The sequence below is a fragment of the Haliotis rubra genome, unplaced genomic scaffold (assembly GCF_003918875.1).
Source record: "Haliotis rubra isolate DU_JTF1 unplaced genomic scaffold, ASM391887v1 Scf232, whole genome shotgun sequence".
NCBI classification, from domain to species: domain Eukaryota; kingdom Metazoa; phylum Mollusca; class Gastropoda; order Lepetellida; family Haliotidae; genus Haliotis; species Haliotis rubra.
Window position 1 is genome coordinate 1,419,419 of NW_025766359.1, and position 21,013 is coordinate 1,440,431.

The following is a 21,013-nucleotide window of genomic DNA, read 5'->3' on the forward strand; positions in this document are numbered from 1 at the left end:
TAGCGTTGTGATGGTCTATTCAAACTTACATATGTTTCAGCGTTGTGCTGGTCTATTCAAACTTACATATGATTTAGCGTTGTGCTGGTCTATTCAAACTTACATATGTTTTAGTGTTGTGCTGGTCTAGCGTTGTGCTGGTCTATTCAAACTTACATATGTTTTAGCGTTGTGCTGGTCTATTCAAACTTACATATGTTTTAGCGTTGTGCTGGTCTATTCAAACTTACATATGTTTCAGCGTTGTGCTGGTCTATTCAAACTTACATATGTTTCAGCGTTGTGCTGGTCTATTCAAACTTACATGTTTCAGTGTTGTGCTGGTCTATTCAAACCTACATATGTTTCAGCGTTGTGCTGGTCTATTCAAACTTACATATGTTTTAGCGTTGTGCTGGTCTATTCAAACCTACACTGACTATTCTTTTTATATGGAGTTTTGATAACGTACTCATCTCCCTGTTTTAGTGTCATGTGCAAACCGACACATTGTATTTACTCTGCAATATTGATGTACTGAAAACCAAAAATAAGTACATGATCTGCTGGTCGCCTCCTGTATAAATATACAGCAACAGACGCAGCACTTTGTCAAACCTTCAAATTGTGTCCGTTTGATTGGCTAGGCGAACAGAAAAGCAATTTGTTAATGGTGCTTCGAGTCTATCTCGCAGATGAATGGGTGAGAGTGAGTGATTTAGCTTTTTTCCGCAGCTTTTAGCAATATCACGGCGGGGACACAAGAAATGGGGTTCACACATTGTACCCATTTGCAAAATCGAACCCAGTTCATCAGCGTGACAAGTGAACGATTTAACCACTAGGCTGCCCCAATGAGTAACGTAGACAACACGCTCCTGTAATGTTTGTTTCTTGTCACACTCAGCAGTATTCCAGCTATATGGCGGTGTACAAGTATTCAAGGCTACCCTGATGGGGAATAACTGCATAATACAAAACAGACATTTCAGTTTATATAATTATGCATATTTTATTCACTTTTCAAATTACAATTCAAAAATACATAGATAAATTAATAATGCTGGCGCTGTATAGCGAGCACTGCAGTCTTTGTTTCAACATATTCCTAGACTGGTTACCTCTGCTTTACATGCTGAAAAAGAAATAAAAACAGTCACAAGACCTTCAATACGACAAATTACATCATTATAACAATACAATGTACATAGTCAGACAAGCGAATACTCATAAATAGAGACGGCATAAGAGATAATATACATTATGCTGGATCCAAACCTCTGAAGAAGTAAAGCAGGACCACTTTGGTTATATTTCAGTGTATGAGACTTCAGTACCACAATTACCATATTGCAGGCAAAGACCAGAATCTGATAGCACTTGGGTAGATAGACTTAAACGTTCGTTTGATTGTACTAAGAAAATCCACCAGCGACACATTGAGACGATAGCCTTACAGATGGAAATGTGTTCAAGTAAAGAAACTACCACTATGACCGAGTAAGGTCACTGGTCGGTGAAAAGTTTAATTACATGGAGACAAAGTACTAATATGTGTACTAATACGGGAGATTACATCAGTCAATGTGTCAAAATGCTAGATATTGGTTCAAATCCTCATTTCACCATGAGTATTATCCTGTTTCGTTGGAATTCTACCTGTTTTGAAAATACTGTTGACAGGGACGTGAAATCCAAACATTTAAAGTGTGCAGCTTGTTATACGTACCACATGTTACAAGAGCAGCTGGTGATTTCCCTGATGCTGATGGTACGGGAAGAAGAGTCAGTGCAGGTGACGGTGTAGTTCTTGAGTGACGTCTCGACAGGGATGCAACATCTGCACTCCTTCACCATGGCGTTATTATTAGTCACGTCGAAGGTGACAGTACTAGGACCGCAGTCACCTTTGCAGGAGTACTGCTCTACCTCAAAGCTGTCGACACAGCCCTGAACGCCAATCGTGACCTTTTCAGGAGAGGGTTGACATGTCTTCTTTCTGCATTCATACTTGCAGCAAGAACCTTCGGGAGCAAGAATCATATCTTCGGTGTCCTGGAATGAATAGTTTGTGTACATTTTCACCTCATTTATCATTTTCGTTGGGATCCTAAATGGGATTGTTCTTACATTATTTCGAGAATTGGTTGGTTACATACAGGTGCATATTATGATAAATGGATTGTTTTTTATTTTCTCCATGATTGAAGATTACAGGTTATTGGATAACATTAAACATGAACACAGATTTGATTTAAACGGCAGCAAGACGTGTGTACGTGATATCTATACAATGAAATGAGGATACAAAAGATGATACAATTTCTTAAAATAGCGTGCTAATAAGGAACATACAATCTCTCCACGTTTCAAATGGAACATCCGAAAAACAGTCGGGTACCCCTCCAAGCATAAAAGACATAATGACATCGTCATCAGGCCAAGGTGTTCACATAAATGACACCACATAAACTTTCAAACAGTTCATTTCTTTCAAATAGAGCACAACATAAGGGTGTGTTGGACAATGTCAGTTGCTACTCTTCCACACTCACATTCACCAGATTTGATTTGGCTGACACCGAGTTTGCTATTGTTGATAAATCTTTAATTCTGCCGGGAGCATGGATAGCTTGTTGCCATATATTCAGTGTAACTTGTTGTCTGATTAAGGCATATCTATTCAAATCCTTCCTGTCAGATAGTTGTCTCTGTTATGACTTAGTCTCCACTTGCTTTATTCTCTCACCCTAAATGGGATTGTTCTTACATCATGTCGAGAATTGGCTGGTTACATGCAGGTACTTGTTATGATATACAGTTAGGGATCGTGAATGTTTCTGGCGATATCGAAGTGAAGACTGAGCGCACAATTACTTAAACTTGTCATATTAACCTATTTGTTCTGTGTATTAATCATGTTAATGTTCACTAAATATTTTTAAATAGGTAATATCATATTCTATTCTTAAGGAAAAAAAGTGGTTTACAGTTAAGATTGTTTTGATTTACATATTTGTGTCGCATATTTGCATATTTACGTGCCATTACATCTTTCCTTTTTACGCACAGGTAATTGAGGATAATGAGAACGTGTGTTGGGGATGGCAGAGGGGTCCACAAGGATCAATGTGTGACCTCTGATAGCATGGAAATGACGTGTCCCTCCAAAGGGATACTCCTTCCGAATAACCACAAGAAAACGTAACTTACGGAATTGCATGACTTTACACAGTTATCAGTAGGCATTGGCTCGCCTTCTTCACAGATGAACTTGGTACAGTTATCGGCTGGATCTGTGATGCTTTCTCCGTTCTAGAAGAATTGAATAGCATTTAAGTTACTCTTGGGACGACGTCTTGTAAAACGTCCAGCAGTAGTGTATCTTTACAGACATCACATCATCTAAAACACTTATAATTGACTGTACGATTGATCATATTTCCAAACAATTACATTCAGCGACAATAATTTCTTTGTAACTATGTTTCATTAACAAGGTTCAGAAGAGACAAGTGCCATCTTGTCATCACGAATGGTGGATAACTATGACATTACTGCCTCATTCGTCCACTGACTAGACAATATTAGTAGTGACGTTGAACTGGTAACTCACCTTATAAATTTTGCCATTATACACACAGTCTAGACATTCCTCGATCGTGACGCAATCTGCACCACGCCTCATGGTGTTGTTGGTGCACATACAACCAGGTTTTGGAGGGGACTCGCAGTTGTCCCTCGGGCTCCTGTCTTCACAAGTCATTTGGCAGTAGGTGTAGTTACTATACTCTTCGTTGGCTTTGTCGCATACTGAAAAAAGGAAACTTTGTCATAGATTTTGGCGTTCGGTTTAAGTTCCCGGTTAGGTTTGATCTCCAGAAACCCAAACTTGTAGTGAATCGGGACTAATGGGATCGGTTGGCCAGACTTGGTTCCTGCATATTGGTGTCAATCACTGTATTGTCTGGTCAAGTGTCTGGTCGTTATTTAGCTAGCCTGTTGCCATAATACAACAGTAGCAAGTAGCAAGTTATATGGAAACTATGTAGTAAAACATAGTGGACAAAATACTTATATTTTTCGTAGGAAAAAATAATGTTCTTCTACGTGTATACACTTAGTCTGTGCTTTAACTATCTTGGAAATAATCACAGGCTATGACGGGAACATTAATGTGTTTATATTTGTTGGTAATTGTCATAATTTATCTCATGAAACGGTCAATGATAAAAACAAACAACATCGCTCATAAAAGGAGAGAGACTGAATGTACTCACTGCATGGTTCCTCGTAGCAATCACGGGTCTCCAATTTATCCAAGTGTTCGCACCTCACATCATTTTGTGTATCACGTGTTCTTGTGACATTCTGAAGTCCACATGTGCCTTCACATGTTGTCCATTCGCTCCATATATACTTGTTGCCTTTTTCGAGAAAATATGATATGTGTTTACCGTTCAAGCATATGTACTCATTATTTGATGCCGTCACCACTAAATGTTACACTTAGCCCCCTGAGTAATTGTTACATTGTTTGAGTAACATGAGAATGTTAGCAGGTGGAGTAAACGTAATGTTGTGTCTGAGTAAACATGAGAATGTTAGCAGGTGGAGTAAACGTTACACTGTGTCTGAGTAAACATGAGAATGTTAGCAGGTGGAGTAAACGTTACATTGTTAGCAGACGTAGAAAACGGTACATAGCTAGCCGTTTGAGAAAACCTTTACTTCTACAATTATTGTTATGTAGATCAGAAGCTTACAATAGCAGGGTTCTCCGCAAGGTTCTTGGGTCTGCTCAGTAATTTGACAGCTCTTGTCGTCGGGATTTGCGATTGTGAAGTTCCTTGTCCTGATACCTGAAGCTTCACCATCCTTGATGCAGTCCTTACTGCAAGATGTCCAAGCAGTCCATACAGGATCGCAGCCTGTGAGAGAAAAGAATGATATTCTATTCATCAAATCATTCACCTGAATGTGAATACCACTAATTCAGAGCAGCATCAGTGAACCTCGCACATTATATTTAGGTTGGAAATTAAACGTTAGCAAAGGACTTGTGAAAAATTAGGCTTTCCGATATGTATTTCTCAACTTCACTGAAGACGTCACGAGCCTAGCTGAGTTCACGAAAGAGAGGTGAGTATGTCGTGCATTATAATCAGTTTAACTTTTTTTTCCTGTATATTTGCACCAGAACGCTAAAATGAAAGTAATTTTATGATGCACATTCATATTACTGCATGGTACACTAGTCATGGGCCTGACATACTTAAGACCCTCAGAGAAACGAGTCTGAACAAATCTGGCAACTGAAGATTGCGAACTTACATTCGGCAGTTCCACAAGGTTCTGTCTCCACTTCTCTGGGGCCGTTTTCACATTCCTTGCCGTCGCATTTAGGGCCATCGCACTCTCTTTGTCTTGTCATGTTCCTGTCCCTGCACATCTTTCCATTACAAGTGATGGTTGACCATTCGGCCCACTCCTTATACGTACCATCAACTGCAAGAGTAAACGGATATTACAGCCAGATCAGCAATGCCGAGCCATTGTTATGTTTGCTAGAGAGTGGACAGGTAACGTTAGGGAAGGAAAATAGTCGGACATGCAATGCTTAATACACACTTTCAAAAATATAAATGAATAAGATTTGACTATTGAAAGTCGATATTTATCCTTATATACTAGCCATTTCATTGGAAGTAAATTAGGACAATAAAGATCAATCGACTTTAGGTTCTAATCGTTGTTAACTCTTTAGCATAACGTACTTGGTGATTTGGGAACCTTGGTGGCGTTTCCGTCTTCGCATTTCCTGAAACACATGGAGTGGGCTTCATTAGACAAAAGCTAAAGATAACATGCAGAATTTAGTAGGTGTTCTGCGATGTATGTGTGAGAACATATGTATGTTTTTATGCAAGAGCATGAGTCCTTATCCAGCTTGCGTGTTTGTGCTGTTCCTGCTGACAGCGCCATCAGCCAAGCCGGTTACAATGCTTATACTAGCTGAGAGGTTTAATGACATGGTCATCGTGATAGTCGCCAAGCATTAATTCAGACTGAGAAGACAACAACTGCCTTCTTTTGTACAGACACTGATTTTAAAAATTATTTGAAAATGCGCCTTTATTGGCGATGTTCATTTCAACAACGTTTGTTTATACGTACACAGTGAAACACTCCTCATCGACAGTAGTGCCGCTTTTGATGATGTCACCCTGATAATCACAGGGACATAGTGGTACAACGCAATCGGCGGTCTCTGTCTCTGGGTTCTGCTTATCGCACGTAACTGCGCTCTGTGACACCCTGTAGAAACAAACATATTTGGTTATAGATTGTAACACATGTATGTATACAGTGCATACCGTGTTTCTTAAGTATCATTGTGTATGTTAAACATGGGATCATGTCTATATTCAAATTCCAAACATCAAACATATCCTAGAGAGGAAAAGTGATCAGCAGGCCACACTAACCTTGTCCTCGATTTTGTTGCATTCACTCCGCATGATGGATTGCAATCATCCCACGATGTCCATTCAGCCCAGTCGCAGCCTGGGAAAAAAACATAGTTAATAATAGAGATCAAGAGGGTGGGGGGTGGGGGGTTTCCAAGGGGTTCGACACCCCCTTTTGAAAATGACTTAAGACCACATTGAAGATTTTTTTGCGTTGGCGGAGCCAATAGGGGGTTCAAGGGGTTCGAGTCCCCTGATCCCACCCCACCCCACCCCCCTTCAAAATTCCTGGATCCGCCCATGACCCATCACACAATAAGTCTCGTGACATACACATACCCTGGTTATAATGCCACCGTTTGTCCAGGAGAAAATTTTATCCAGGCTGACATTATAACAAAGCAGGACAGTTAAAGGCCCTGTACAATCAACAAGGTGATTGAGCTGACTGAGCGTCTCCTCGTTTTTCTGCTGCTCAGGGATTCTTGTCATTATCTGAATGCATACTGTCTTTAATGTAATAAAGGGTTGTATATATTCAGTAAAAATACAGATAATAAACACAAATTGATAACAGTAAACATCAGCTTGCTATATTATGTTCGCCACATCATAAAACATCACGAAATATTCTACTGCTTTACTTTTAACTTTGTTAGGTACCAGTCGTAGTCAGTGTTTTGACATGCCAGTAGTTGTTCGGCTATGTGATATAAACCCCAGTCATGTATACTGTCAAGTCAGTCATAACCAAAACAATGTAAATACTTACATGCAGCCTTAGGTCCACAGACAAATTTCTTCTCATTGTTACATTTGCTGAAAAAAAGCGATTGGTATAGCATGAAGATACATCCATCAAAGGATTACATGTTTCTGTCTTGATAATAGAGAAGTTACACTATCAGAATATTGTGTACAGGTTTAAATTATCTCCTCACCCGACCGATGAGGAATAACTCTACTACCATTAGCATTAGCTGCTAAAAGATACCATTTTCATATTCCACAGCACTATGTTTCACTACATTTGAAATTTCAAGAAGAATATTGTAAAAGAATTGTGTATTTTATTCCCATCCAGAGCAGAAGATTATACCAGAATACGATATGATCTCCTGAATGACATTCGTGTTCAAACATTCTTTCATTCTTCCATTCAGTTACACGGTTTCAGTTATTGCACAGAAAGACAATAGACAACTTATCATCACTGAAGCTCATGTGGACAGGTGGAATAAAAAACGTCATTTGTTAAGTGTTGATGTGGAGGAAACTCACTCTCTATAGACTCACTTACTCGTGAAGGTCCAGGTTAGAATATTGGCCTTCAGTAACCCATGCTTGTCGTAAGAGGCGACAAACGGGATCGTGTGGTCAGGCTCGCTGACTTGGTTGACACATGTCATCGGTTCCTATCGATGATCCTTTTGTTGATCATTGGATTGTCTGGTCCAGACTCGATTATTTACAGACCACCGCCATATAGCTGGAATATTGCTGAGTGCGGCGTAAAACTAAGCTCACTCACTCACTCATAGACTTACAGCAAAGTATACAAAGTAGGCTTGCTTTGATACAAATTATAAGTTGATAGTTTAGTTATCAGTATTATGTATTATAACAAGAATATAAAATTTATATTTAATAGAAATATATGAAAAGACTTCAAATACCATTCTTCACATGGGCTTCCGGATGGTGATGGGTAAACTTCATTTTCGTTGTATTTTTTCCCCTCACTGTCGTAACATCCGCACTCTTCTTTAGGTATGCATTTGCCGTCCTCCATCTTGTAGCCCTCCTCGCAGACACATGTTTCACCAATGACACAGTCCCCTGAACTCAAGCAGGCAGCGGAAAATCGCATTCCATAACAGGTCTCGCACGTCTCATTGCAGTTAGTGCTGATTTTCATGTTTTCACCACAGACAGCTACACAAACGAAAATAAATAGTGAATGTTCCTTTATGTCAAAGAGAATTAGTTCACGTGTAAAAAAACTAGCTTGTATCAACTAACTTGTAGCATCTTAAATGTATACTATTGTCTGGTGTGAAAAAACTAGCTTGTACCAACTAACTTGTAGCTTCTATAAGGTATACTCTTGTCTAGTGTGAGAACCTAGGTCGTGCCAACTAACATGAGGCCTCCAAAAGGCATACAAATGATAGTCTAACTTACGTGTAGAACAGTCCGATTCACATGCCAACTCCTGCACTTTACTCTCTGTGCAGGTACATCTGGTGTCATCAGAACAGTTTCTATTTCTGGTCCTTGAAACCGTAACAGATTTACATCCAGTATCGCAGGCGGACCACTCTCCCCATGGTTCCCAGCATGTTGGCGGCCCTGAAATAACATTTAGTGACAGATATTCACGTCGAGGAGGGAAATATTTGAAAGAAATATCTTCTTTATAATTGTATTTGTTCTTTGATAATAGACGGTGCCATACGGTAGCCTAGCAGTTAAGCGTTCGCTCGTCACGCGAGTTCGATTCTCCACATGGGTACACTATGTAAAGCCCATTTTCGGTGTCCCCCGATGTGATATTGCTAAACTCGAGCAAACCTAAACTCAATCACTGATTTTCAGAAAGAATACAGTGTAGTACAAGACATTGCAATTTAGAATATATGATTATTCATAATTCTGTAAATTTTAATTATGTTCTGACCTGAGATGCAAATAAATCCTTTCAGCCTACAGTAACAGAGCTGATGCGTATCAATTCTATTGAGATTTTACATTTGATCCTATACAAGCATCGAGCATGATCAGTATGGTCCATATATTAAGCGACATGTTGCTGTGACCTTTCCGTAGTAAGATCGACAATGCGTGTAATGGTTTACATGTACTTCGTTACTTCCACTTGTTTATGTTGTACCAGATGTCGTAGTACCACTGGTTGTTATTCTATCTGAAGTGGTAGTTCCTCTATCTGTTGTACCAGATTTAGTAGGTTTTTCTTGTACCAGATGTAGTTATATCACTGGTTGTTGTACCAGATGTAATAGTTCCACTGGTTGTTCTAGTACCTGAAGTGTTGTTGTACTATATGTACTAGTACTACTTGTTGTTGTACCAGATGTAGGAGAACCACTGGTTGTTGTACCAGATGTAGTAGAACCACGGGTTGTTGTACCAGATGTAGTAGAACCACTGGTTGTCGTACCAGATATGGTAGTACCACTGGTTGTTGTTGTACTAGATGTGTTAGTACCACTGGTTGTTGTACCACAAGTTGTAATACCACTGGTTGTTGTACCAGATGTGTTAGTACCACTGGTTGTTGTACCAGATGTAGTAGAACCAGTGGTTGTTGTACCAGATGTGTTAGTACCACTGGTTGTTGTACCAGATATGTTAGTACCACTGGTTGTTGTTGTACCAGATGTGGTAGTACCACTGGTTGTTGTACCAGATATGTTAGTACCACTGGTTGTTGTTGTACCAGATGTGGTAGTACCACTGGTTGTTGTTGTACCAGATGTAGTAGTACCACTGGTTGTTGTTGTACCAGATGTGTTAGTACCAATGGTTGTTGTATCAGATGTAGTAGTACCACTGGTTGTATGAGATGTAGTAGTACCACTGGTTGTTGTTGTACCAGATGTGTTAGTACCACTGGTTGTTCTGCCAGATGTGTTAGTACCACTGGTTGTTGTACCAGATGTGTAAGTACCACTGGTTGTTGTACCAGATGTGTTAGTACCACTGGTTGTTGTACCAGATGTAGTAGTACCACTGGTTCTTGTTGTACCAGATGTGTTAGTACCACTGGTTGTTGTACCAGATGTGTTAGTACCACTGGTTGTTGCACCAGATGTGTTAGTACTAATGGTTGTTGTACCAGATGTGGTAGTACCACTGGTTGTTGTACCAGATGTGTTAGTACCACTGGTTGTTGTACCAGATCTAGTAGAACCACTGGTTGTTGTACCAGATGTGTTAGTACCACTGGTTGTTGTACCAGATGTGGTAGTACCACTGGTTGTTGTTGTACCAGATGTGTTAGTACCACTGGTTGTTGTACCAGATGTGTTTGTACCACTGGTTGTTGTACCAGATGTTGTAGTTCCACTGGTTGTTGTACCAGATGTGGTAGTACCACTGGTTGTTGTACCAGATATGGTAGTACCACTGGTTGTTGTTGTACCAGATGTGTTAGTACCACTGGTTGTTGTACCAGATGTGTAAGTACCATTGGTTGTTGTACCAGATGTGTTAGTACCACTGGTTGTTGTACCAGATGTAGTAGTACCACTGGTTGTTGTTGTACCAGATGTGTTGGTACCACTGGTTGTTGTATCAGATGTTGTAGTACCACTGGCTGTTGTACCAGATTTGTAGTGCCACTGGTCGTTGTACCAGATGTGTTGGTACCGCTGGTTGTTGTACCAGATGTAGTAGTACCACTGGTTGTTGTACCAGATGTAGTAGTACCGCTGGTTGTTGTACCAGATGTGTTAGTACTACTGGTTGTTGTTCCAGATGTGGTAGTACCACTGGCTGTTGTACCAGATTTGTAGTGCCACTGGTCGTTGTACCAGATGTGTTGGTACCGCTGGTTGTTGTACCAGATGTAGTAGTACCACTGGTTGTTGTACCAGATGTAGTAGTACCGCTGGTTGTTGTACCAGATGTGTTAGTACTACTGGTTGTTGTTCCAGATGTAGTAGTACCACTGGTTGTTGTACCAGATGTGGTAGTACAAGTGGTTGTTGTACCAAATGTGGTAGTGCCAACGGTTGGATTAGTACCTGAATGTTACATGTTTGCACAATCGTGTTGTGGATTTTGAGATTCAAGTAGTAGCAAGTCGCGCGTCAATTATTTTCGGAGATATGGCTACCATATCTACATGAACCTTTTTTGATTTCAGTAAGTATATTACATTTAGGCATTACTTACCCGTGGTGGCACTGGTTGTTGTTCCGCTGGTTGTTGTTCCGCTGGTTGTTGTTCCACTGGTTGTTGTTCCACTTGTTGTTGTGCCACTGGTTGTTGTTCCACTTGTTGTTGTGCCACTGGTAGTAGTTCCTACAACAAGTGAGTTAGTGAGCGAGTTAAAATTTAACGTTGCAATGGTGTTATTTCAGCCACAAAGCGCCGAGACCAGCTGACAAATGAATAACCAGTTCAACATCATGATTACAAGTGTTAAACGTATTCAAAACCTATAATAAGGCAGATAAAAATTGCAATTACCCACTGGTATTTCTCCAGGAGATTTCGCAAACGAAGATAATAAGGAAAACCATGGTAAAGAAACAAACCATAGAATTCATATGCAAATGAAAAGGCACCTGATAAATCGTAATACTTAATACATCGATCTGTATGAAAAGTAACACTCGATTCAGTATGTGATTTAACACATCAGTAAGCATCATTCATGAAATAACACAAGTTTTGATATTGTAACTCTTTATTTCTATGTGTTATGTTGTTTGATTCCAATTTTATTAAAATGTCCCAGGCATCTGGTTTTCGACCTTGTTGTTGCTGTATAATGAGAAAATATTGAAATGGTTAGACATGAAAATGAAATACAAATCTTTCTGTAGCAATGTGAAGCAATGTGAACACAAATATGCTTCGCGAATGGAATGAAGGTCATACAATGGCTCCGCAATCGTAGCATACCATGTGAATGTATATGCAAAGCCACACAAAATATTACGTTCATTACTTTCTGACCATGTCTAAGACAAACAAACTATGTTCTCAGCAACAACAAATACAGGTACAAAGAGGTAATGGTAAGATGGCAAACAAAACAACTCGCTTTTGCAAATTTCCTGGTGTTAATTTTGGCAATTAATACATTAAAATCTGATACAGCTAACAACACGTACAACAAACACAATATTATCAGACAGATACTTTCTGTCGGATTCCGTATAAAGATGTACAGGTATTACGAAATGAGTGGTCTCATTCCTTTCATTATAATCTTAATCAGTCATTAAAGTTCCCCCGGCAGATTACTTGGCGTAAAACTGGCATATTGTTACAAACAACTGTTCTTGTCAAGACCTATAAGGACTATTACAACCAAATCCTTATCGTCTAAGCTGTTCCTCAAAATTTAATATGCCATTTAGAGAATCTTTCATAAAACCTCAATTGCGCAGATCGATGCTCATGCTGTTGATCAATGGATTGTCTGGGCCAGACTCGATTATTTACAGACCGCCACCATATAGCTGGGATATTTCTGAGTGCGGCGTAAAACTAAACTACACACTCTTATTCACTTCATAAAACGACAAACGTACCTGTGGTTTCTTCTCCACAATAACTAATGCCACCATAGTCATTCATGTTATCCTCAAGCATACTCTTTGTCATGCTAGACTGGATAAGCGCAACGAGAACTGGTATTGCTTTGTTGAGTGCTATGGGACTTGAAACCTATAAAAAACACATAAGAAAGCTTTAAGGGCAAGAAGAGATGTGTTTTCACATGAAGAGCGGTTAGCGAAGTTGGACTACTGTACTATTTAGTTCTGCGAATGGCGTTCAACAAGCTGGAGAAGATTGCTCAAACAAGCAAAACATCAGCTGTATGTACGGCAATATTTACTACTATGGAAATGTTCAAATGGCCTTAATAAAAAAAAGTTAGCTATAGACAAACATTGGCCAGTACTCACACTGAATGTACCAAGCGATACTACAATCCTTAGATTGATCAAGGACTCTTTAGATTGAATTGTCAACCTTTTGTGTGGCCTGGGATTAGTCACAGTGACTAAAACCAGGTTTCTGTTTAGGAACTCCTCACTGATGTCTACAGATGCACCAGTGTCTGCAAGGAATGAAAATGTGAACATGATTAAATAGTAGCCTAGGATTTATATTCATATTAAAATATAACACAATCAGTATATTTTTTAATTTGCTTGGTTTATTTGGTATCCGTCGGATTTTGTATATCAATTGCAATATATGTAATGTAACCTCAATCACTAAATTTTTACATTTATCCCCACACCGAGCAATATCATATACACTTTGCATCGATAAAAAGTTTACCTGTGTCGGTAATATTGAAGCTGCCTGCTACAAATACAGCAGCAAGCACAGAAAATCCATTGCGCATTTCCTCTGTCACTTCAAAAATGTTCTTTCCGTTGACATCCTTAAAGGAAAAGGAATGTAACATGATGCATCTTTTAGTCTTACGTTATATGCAGTAATGAACACTTTCAATGTGACAGATATTGCTTTGAACCATATCGTATAGTAACATAGTCAAATCGATTAGTTCGTGGGATTTGCTATTTCGCTACCGCGACAAGGCACTGCATCACAATATTACCATTTCGTCAACACTTTTCTTTAGTTGCTTGACTGAGAAAGTAACTTTTATTACACCCTAGGACACTAGGTACGCATTAACCTGACTCTCGAAGGAATCTATCTTTACATAAACTTACATTTCTGAAAGTAACTGCACTGAACGTAGGTGCAGATGAATCAATGACAAAGCTTCCTCATAATTTGTGATTACTGTAACTTAAACATTTGCTGTGGATTGCCTGCCAATGGCATTGGCATAAAGCTTACCTGATTTAGTCCCCCCTTCCTGAAAGCAAGATTAAATATGCCATAAGTAACGTGAATGAGACAGAAGAGTTGCCACTAGAACACTATTCAATAAAAATATATGTGTCCATTCTACTGTACCTTATGATTTTATCTTTGGACACGAAATTATACACATATTTTGATAGCAGAAAAATGGAGATGCCAAATATTGCATGTTCATTGTAGACAATACCATTCAAAGAGAAATTAATATTAATTGAGTCTGACTTACATACTCGCTATGGTCACACTACTTACCGGTGTTCTTTGAAGGTCTGAAAACAACTGTGCAGTACCAGATGCCAAACCAAACTTCAGATCACCGACTATTTCGTTCTCCTTAGTGATAATAGAGATCAAGAAACGATCACCAACTGTTTCCACAGTTGCATCCGTGATACTTTCACGTGTGCAGGTTCCTGTAAATAAATTAAGAGACAATGAATACACAAACATGACTTACACCTTGTTGTAAGAGGGAATGCAGATGGGTAGTGCCACCTGGCATGGTACGGCTATATCGTAATGTACGGCATTTTGTCTTTTATTTTAACAACCACATACTTTTATGAATCAATGCATGCAAGTCCAGCTGTAGTTGCACTGCTTGTTGTCAGTCTGATCCGTTTGAGTTTTAAGCACAGTTTCGGGATTAATTTATGGCATTCACTTTCATACCTGTTGTTGCACTTGTTGTTCCAGATGTTGTTGTACCGCTGGTTGTTGTACCACTAGTGGTTGTGGTTCCACTGGTTGTTGTTCCCGATGTAGTAGTTGTACCACTGGTTGTTGTTGTACCACTAGTAGTGGTGGTGCCACTGGTTGTTGTTCCCGATGTTGTAGTTGTACCACTGGTTGTTGTTGTACCACTTGTAGTGGTGGTTCCACTGGTTGTTGTTCCTGATGTCGTAGTTGTACCACTCGTTGTTGTGCCTAGATTGTAAATCAGTTATATTTCATATTATGTGTATTGTTGGTTGTGACACTGTACTCAGAAATTGTCATAGTTCCAAACCTTACATCTAGTACCATTACCTACTGTCCCCCCAAAAGTCAGAGACGTACAACCCACTTTGACCATATCTCCCACAAACCTTCGGACATGAAGTCATTTGTAAGCCACAACAAACACAGATTGGAGAATAGAAATGATAAAATGGCAAACCACATGAACACTTTTTGCAGCTTTCCTGACGTTTAGTTTGTAGAAATCACAGTCAACCACAACATGTTTTATTTTCGCATCCCCCGACAATCTGACTTCGATCTTTATAAGTGATTAAAGGTCCCCCGGCAGATTAATTGGCATATAACTGGCATATTGTTACAAACAACTGTTCTTGTCAAGACCTATAAGGACTATTACAACCAAATCCTTATCGTCTAAGCTGTTCCTCAAAATTAAATATGCCATTGAGAGAATCTTTCATAAAACCTCAATTGCGCAGATCGATGCTCATGCTGTTGATCAATGGATTGTCTGGGCCAGACTCGATTATTTACAGACCGCCACCATATAGCTGGGATATTTCTGAGTGCGGCGTAAAACTAAACTACACACTCTTATTCACTTCATAAAACGACAAACGTACCTGTGGTTTCTTCTCCACAATAACTAATGCCACCATAGTCATTCATGTTATCCTCAAGCATACTCTTTGTCATGCTAGACTGGATAAGCGCAACGAGAACTGGTATTGCTTTGTTGAGTGCTATGGGACTTGAAACCTATAAAAACACATAAGAAAGCTTTAAGGGCAAGAAGAGATGTGTTTTCACATGAAGAGCGGTTAGCGAAGTTGGACTACTGTACTATTTAGTTCTGCGAATGGCGTTCAACAAGCTGGAGAAGATTGCTCAAACAAGCAAAACATCAGCTGTATGTACGGCAATATTTACTACTATGGAAATGTTCAAATGGCCTTAATAAAAAAAGTTAGCTATAGACAAACATTGGCCAGTACTCACACTGAATGTACCAAGCGATACTACAATCCTTAGATTGATCAAGGACTCTTTAGATTGAATTGTCAACCTTTTGTGTGGCCTGGGATTAGTCACAGTGACTAAAACCAGGTTAATGTTTAGGAACTCCTCACTGATGTCTACAGATGCACCAGTGTCTGCAAGGAATGAAAATGTGAACATGATTAAATAGTAGCCTAGGATTTATATTCATATTAAAATATAACACAATCAGTATATTTTTTAATTTGCTTGGTTTATTTGGTATCCGTCGGATTTTGTATATCAATTGCGATATATGTAATGTAACCTCAATCACTAAATTTTTACATTTATCCCCACACCGAGCAATATCATATACACTTTGCATCGATAAAAAGTTTACCTGTGTCGGTAATATTGAAGCTGCCTGCTACAAATACAGCAGCAAGCACAGAAAATCCATTGCGCATTTCCTCTGTCACTTCAAAAATGTTCTTTCCGTTGACATCCTTAAAGGAAAAGGAATGTAACATGATGCATCTTTTAGTCTTACGTTATATGCAGTAATGAACACTTTCAATGTGACAGATATTGCTTTGAACCATATCGTATAGTAACATAGTCAAATCGATTAGTTCGTGGGATTTGCTATTTCGCTACCGCGACAAGGCACTGCATCACAATATTACCATTTCGTCAACACTTTTCTTTAGTTGCTTGACTGAGAAAGTAACTTTTATTACACCCTAGGACACTAGGTACGCATTAACCTGACTCTCGAAGGAATCTATCTTTACATAAACTTACATTTCTGAAAGTAACTGCACTGAACGTAGGTGCAGATGAATCAATGACAAAGCTTCCTCATAATTTGTGATTACTGTAACTTAAACATTTGCTGTGGGTTGCCTGCCAATGGCATTGGCATAAAGCTTACCTGATTTAGTCCCCCTTCCTGAAAGCAAGATTAAATATGCCATAAGTAACGTGAATGAGACAGAAGAGTTGCCACTAGAACACTATTCAATAAAAATATATGTGTCCATTCTACTGTACCTTATGATTTTATCTTTGGACACGAAATTATACACATATTTTGATAGCAGAAAAATGGAGATGCCAAATATTGCATGTTCATTGTAGACAATACCATTCAAAGAGAAATTAATATTAATTGAGTCTGACTTACATACTCGCTATGGTCACACTACTTACCGGTGTTCTTTGAAGGTCTGAAAACAACTGTGCAGTACCAGATGCCAAACCAAACTTCAGATCACCGACTATTTCGTTCGCCTTAGTGATAATAGAGATCAAGAAACGATCACCAACTGTTTCCACAGTTGCATCCGTGATACTTTCACGTGTGCAGGTTCCTGTAAATAAATTAAGAGACAATGAATACACAAACATGACTTACACCTTGTTGTAAGAGGGAATGCAGATGGGTAGTGCCACCTGGCATGGTACGGCTATATCGTAATGTACGGCATTTTGTCTTTTATTTTAACAACCACATACTTTTATGAATCAATGCATGCAAGTCCAGCTGTAGTTGCACTGCTTGTTGTCAGTCTGATCCGTTTGAGTTTTAAGCACAGTTTCGGGATTAATTTATGGCATTCACTTTCATACCTGTTGTTGCACTTGTTGTTCCAGATGTTGTTGTACCGCTGGTTGTTGTACCACTAGTGGTTGTGGTTCCACTGGTTGTTGTTCCCGATGTAGTAGTTGTACCACTGGTTGTTGTACCTATTTTGGAAATATATCGCTTTATGGTAGGTTGTGACAATGTTCCTCAAAATGTCTGTTTCAGCAAGAGTCACTGATTTGTTTTCCTCTCGTCTCGTTCTCTCTTTGCAAGAACATGTTTGAGATAAAAATAATTCGACATTGAATTACCTAAATGACTGTATTGACGAATGGTTTGCGTTACTTCGTTTGCCATTGACTTTCAAACTATAGCTAGAAGTCTCCATTGTTCAATTAGCATAGAAGATGTTAATAATTTCACATTAAGTACATCTTAATAGACCAGGACAAATAGATATATTTACCACACATCCGCCATTTTCAAGCCAGTGGAACCTTGTTGAAAATACCTCTTGAAATTGTGAAAACTAAACGCGCGAAAGGTTTCCTCGCTCACGTCAAACAAAATATGCCATACGGATATTTTATACATAAATGTATAGTATAATTTATATATTTATTAATGGAATATTTATTACGCGCGTTTCCAGGCTTCTCTCAAATGAAAAGAAATAATTTCAATCCCTTCATTAATAACAAATACATGTATTAGTATCACTAATGCAATAAATGTTCGAACCTTGTGTTTATCATTTAAGGCTGTTTTCATTTATGCCAGTATTACAAGATCATTCATTCAGGTGTTTGTAGTCCTGTTAAGATTCAGCGACTTGCTCGCGCACCTTCATTACCAAAACTGAGAGATTACAGTTAGACATAACAGCTTCTCAAACACCGCAAAGCAATCCGTATATATCTTCAAGAAATAACCGTTTCTTTCGCTGATGAAAATCTCGACCATGCAGGCAAAGACATTCAAATGGAAAATGATATAAAAATGTACCTGAAAAATACATCATGTAACAACCAAAGTAAAATCCATCACGTGTACCACCCAGACAACCTGTTGTACCTGACGATGTTGTCCCGCTTGTTGTTGTTCCACTAGTTGTAGTTGTACCACTACTTGTTGTTGTACCACTAGTTGTAGTTGTGCCACTGGTTGTTGTACCACTGGTTGTAGTTGTGCCACTGGTTGTTGTACCACTAGTTGTTGTTGTTCCACTGGTTGTTGTACCACTAGTTGTAGTTGTGCCACTGGTCGTTGTACCACTAGTTGTAGTTGTGCCACTGGTTGTTGTACCACTAGTTGTTGTTGTGCCACTGGTTGTTCTTCCGCTTGTTGTAGTTGTGCCACTGGTTGTTGTTCCGCTGGTTGTTGTACCACTGGTTGTTGTTCCGCTAGTTGTAGTTGTGCCACTAGTTGTTGTACCACTAGTTGTAGTTGTGCCACTGGTTGTCGTACCACTAGTTGTTGTTGTGCCACTGGTTGTTGTTCCGCTGGTTGTTGTACCACTGGTTGTTCCGCTAGTTGTAGTTGTGCCACTGGTTGTTGTACCACTAGTTGTTGTTGTGCCACTGGTTGTTGTTCCGCTTGTTGTAGTTGTGCCACTGGTTGTTGTTCCGCTGGTTGTTGTACCACTGGTTGTTGTTCCGCTAGTTGTAGTTGTGCCACTAGTTGTTGTACCACTAGTTGTAGTTGTGCCACTGGTTGTTGTACCACTAGTTGTTGTTGTGCCACTGGTTGTTGTTCCGCTGGTTGTTGTACCACTGGTTGTTGTTCGGCTAGTTGTAGTTGTGCCACTAGTTGTTGTACCACTGGTTGTAGTTGTGCCACTGGTTGTTGTTCCGCTGGTTGTTGTACCACTGGTTGTTGTACCACTAGTTGTTGTACCACTAGTTGTAGTTGTGCCACTGGTTGTTGTACCACTAGTTGTTGTACCACTAGTTGTTGTACCACTAGTTGTAGTTGTGCCACTAGTTGTTGTACCACTGGTTGTAGTTGTGCCTCTGGTTGTTGTTGTTCCACTGGTTGTTGTACCACTAGTCGTAGTTGTGCCACTGGTCGTTGTACCACTGGTTGTAGTTGTGCCGCTAGTTGTTGTACCACTTGTTGTAGTTGTGCCACTGGTTGTTTTACCACTAGTTGTTGTACCACTGGCTGTTGTACCACTAGTTGTTGTACCACTAGTTGTAGTTGTGCCACTGGTTGTTGTACCAGTAGTCGTAGTTGTGCCACTGGTTGTTGTACCAGTAGTTGTGGTTGTGCCACTGGTTGTTGTTCCACTGGTTGTTGTGCCACTAGTCGTAGTTGTTCCACTAGATGTTGTACCACTAGTGGTAGTTGTGCCACTGGTTGTTGTACCACGGGCTAGTTGTAGTTGTGCCACTGGTTGTTGTACCCCTGGTTGTTGTACCACTAGTTGTAGTTGTGCCACTGGTTGTTGTACCACTAGTTGTAGTTGTGCCACTGGTTGTTGTGCCACTAGTCGTAGTTGTGCCACTAGTTAGTTGTACCACTAGTTGCAGTTGTACCACTGCTTGTTGTACCACTAGTTGTAGTTGTGCCACTGGTTGTACCACTAGTTGTTGTTTCACTAGTTGTAGTTGTGCCTCTGGTGGTTGTGCCACTGGTTGTTCTACCACTAGTCGTAGTTGTGCCACTGGTTGTTGTACCACTAGTTGTAGTTGTGCCGCTAGTGGTTGTTCCACTTGTTGTTGTACCACTACTTGTAGTTGTACCACTAGTAGTTCTGCCACTGGTTGTTGTACCACTGATTGTTGTTCCACTGGTTGTTGTGCCACTAGTCGTAGTTGTGCCACGGGTTGTTGTACCACTAGTTGTAGTTATGCCACTTGTTGTTGTACCACTAGTGGTAGGTGTGCCACTAGTTGTTGTACCACGTGTTGTTGTACCACTAATTGTAGTTGTGCCACTGGTTGTTGTGCCACTGGTTGTTGTACCACTAGTTGTAGTTGTGCCACTGGTTGTTGTACCACTAGTTGTTGTTGTACCACTAGTTGTTGTTGTACCACTAGTTGTAGTTGTGCCACTGGTTGTTGTACCACTAGTTGTAGTTGTGCCACTGGTTGTTGTACCACTAGTTGTTGTTGTTCCACTGGTTGTTGTTCCGCTAGTTGTAGTTGTGCCACTAGTTGTTGTACCACTAGTTGTAGTTGTGCCACTGGTCGTTGTACCACTAGTTGTAGTTGTGCCACTGGTTGTTGTACCACTAGTTGTTCTTGTACCACTGGTTGTTGTTCCGCTAGTTGTAGTTGTGCCACTAGTTGTTGTACCACTGTTGTAGTTGTGCCACTGGTTGTTGTTCCGCTTGTTGTAGTTGTGCCACTGGTTGTTGTTCCGCTGGTTGTCGTACCACTGGTTGTTGTTCCGCTAGTTGTAGTTGTGCCACTGGTTG

At 39.8% G+C, this 21,013-nt stretch overlaps 1 protein-coding gene across 1 annotated transcript in view; it reads right to left on the minus strand.

Moving 5' to 3' along the window:
* Window positions 1-971: 971 nt before the first annotated feature.
* The window catches only part of LOC124278140 (mucin-5AC-like), a gene marked incomplete at its 5' end in the record, with an annotated part of 40,615 nt that continues 20,573 nt past the window's right edge, over window positions 972-21,013 (minus strand). Inside the window, 14 exons of the mRNA XM_046713878.1 lie at window positions 972-1,114; window positions 1,709-2,034; window positions 3,193-3,294; window positions 3,596-3,792; window positions 4,260-4,406; window positions 4,746-4,910; window positions 5,314-5,487; window positions 5,757-5,800; window positions 6,157-6,297; window positions 6,468-6,546; window positions 7,222-7,268; window positions 8,126-8,384; window positions 8,634-8,801; window positions 11,370-11,498. Coding sequence (XP_046569834.1) covers window positions 1,108-1,114; window positions 1,709-2,034; window positions 3,193-3,294; window positions 3,596-3,792; window positions 4,260-4,406; window positions 4,746-4,910; window positions 5,314-5,487; window positions 5,757-5,800; window positions 6,157-6,297; window positions 6,468-6,546; window positions 7,222-7,268; window positions 8,126-8,384; window positions 8,634-8,801; window positions 11,370-11,498 — 1,985 coding nt within the window. The remainder of the gene's footprint in view (window positions 1,115-1,708; window positions 2,035-3,192; window positions 3,295-3,595; window positions 3,793-4,259; window positions 4,407-4,745; window positions 4,911-5,313; window positions 5,488-5,756; window positions 5,801-6,156; window positions 6,298-6,467; window positions 6,547-7,221; window positions 7,269-8,125; window positions 8,385-8,633; window positions 8,802-11,369; window positions 11,499-21,013) is intronic.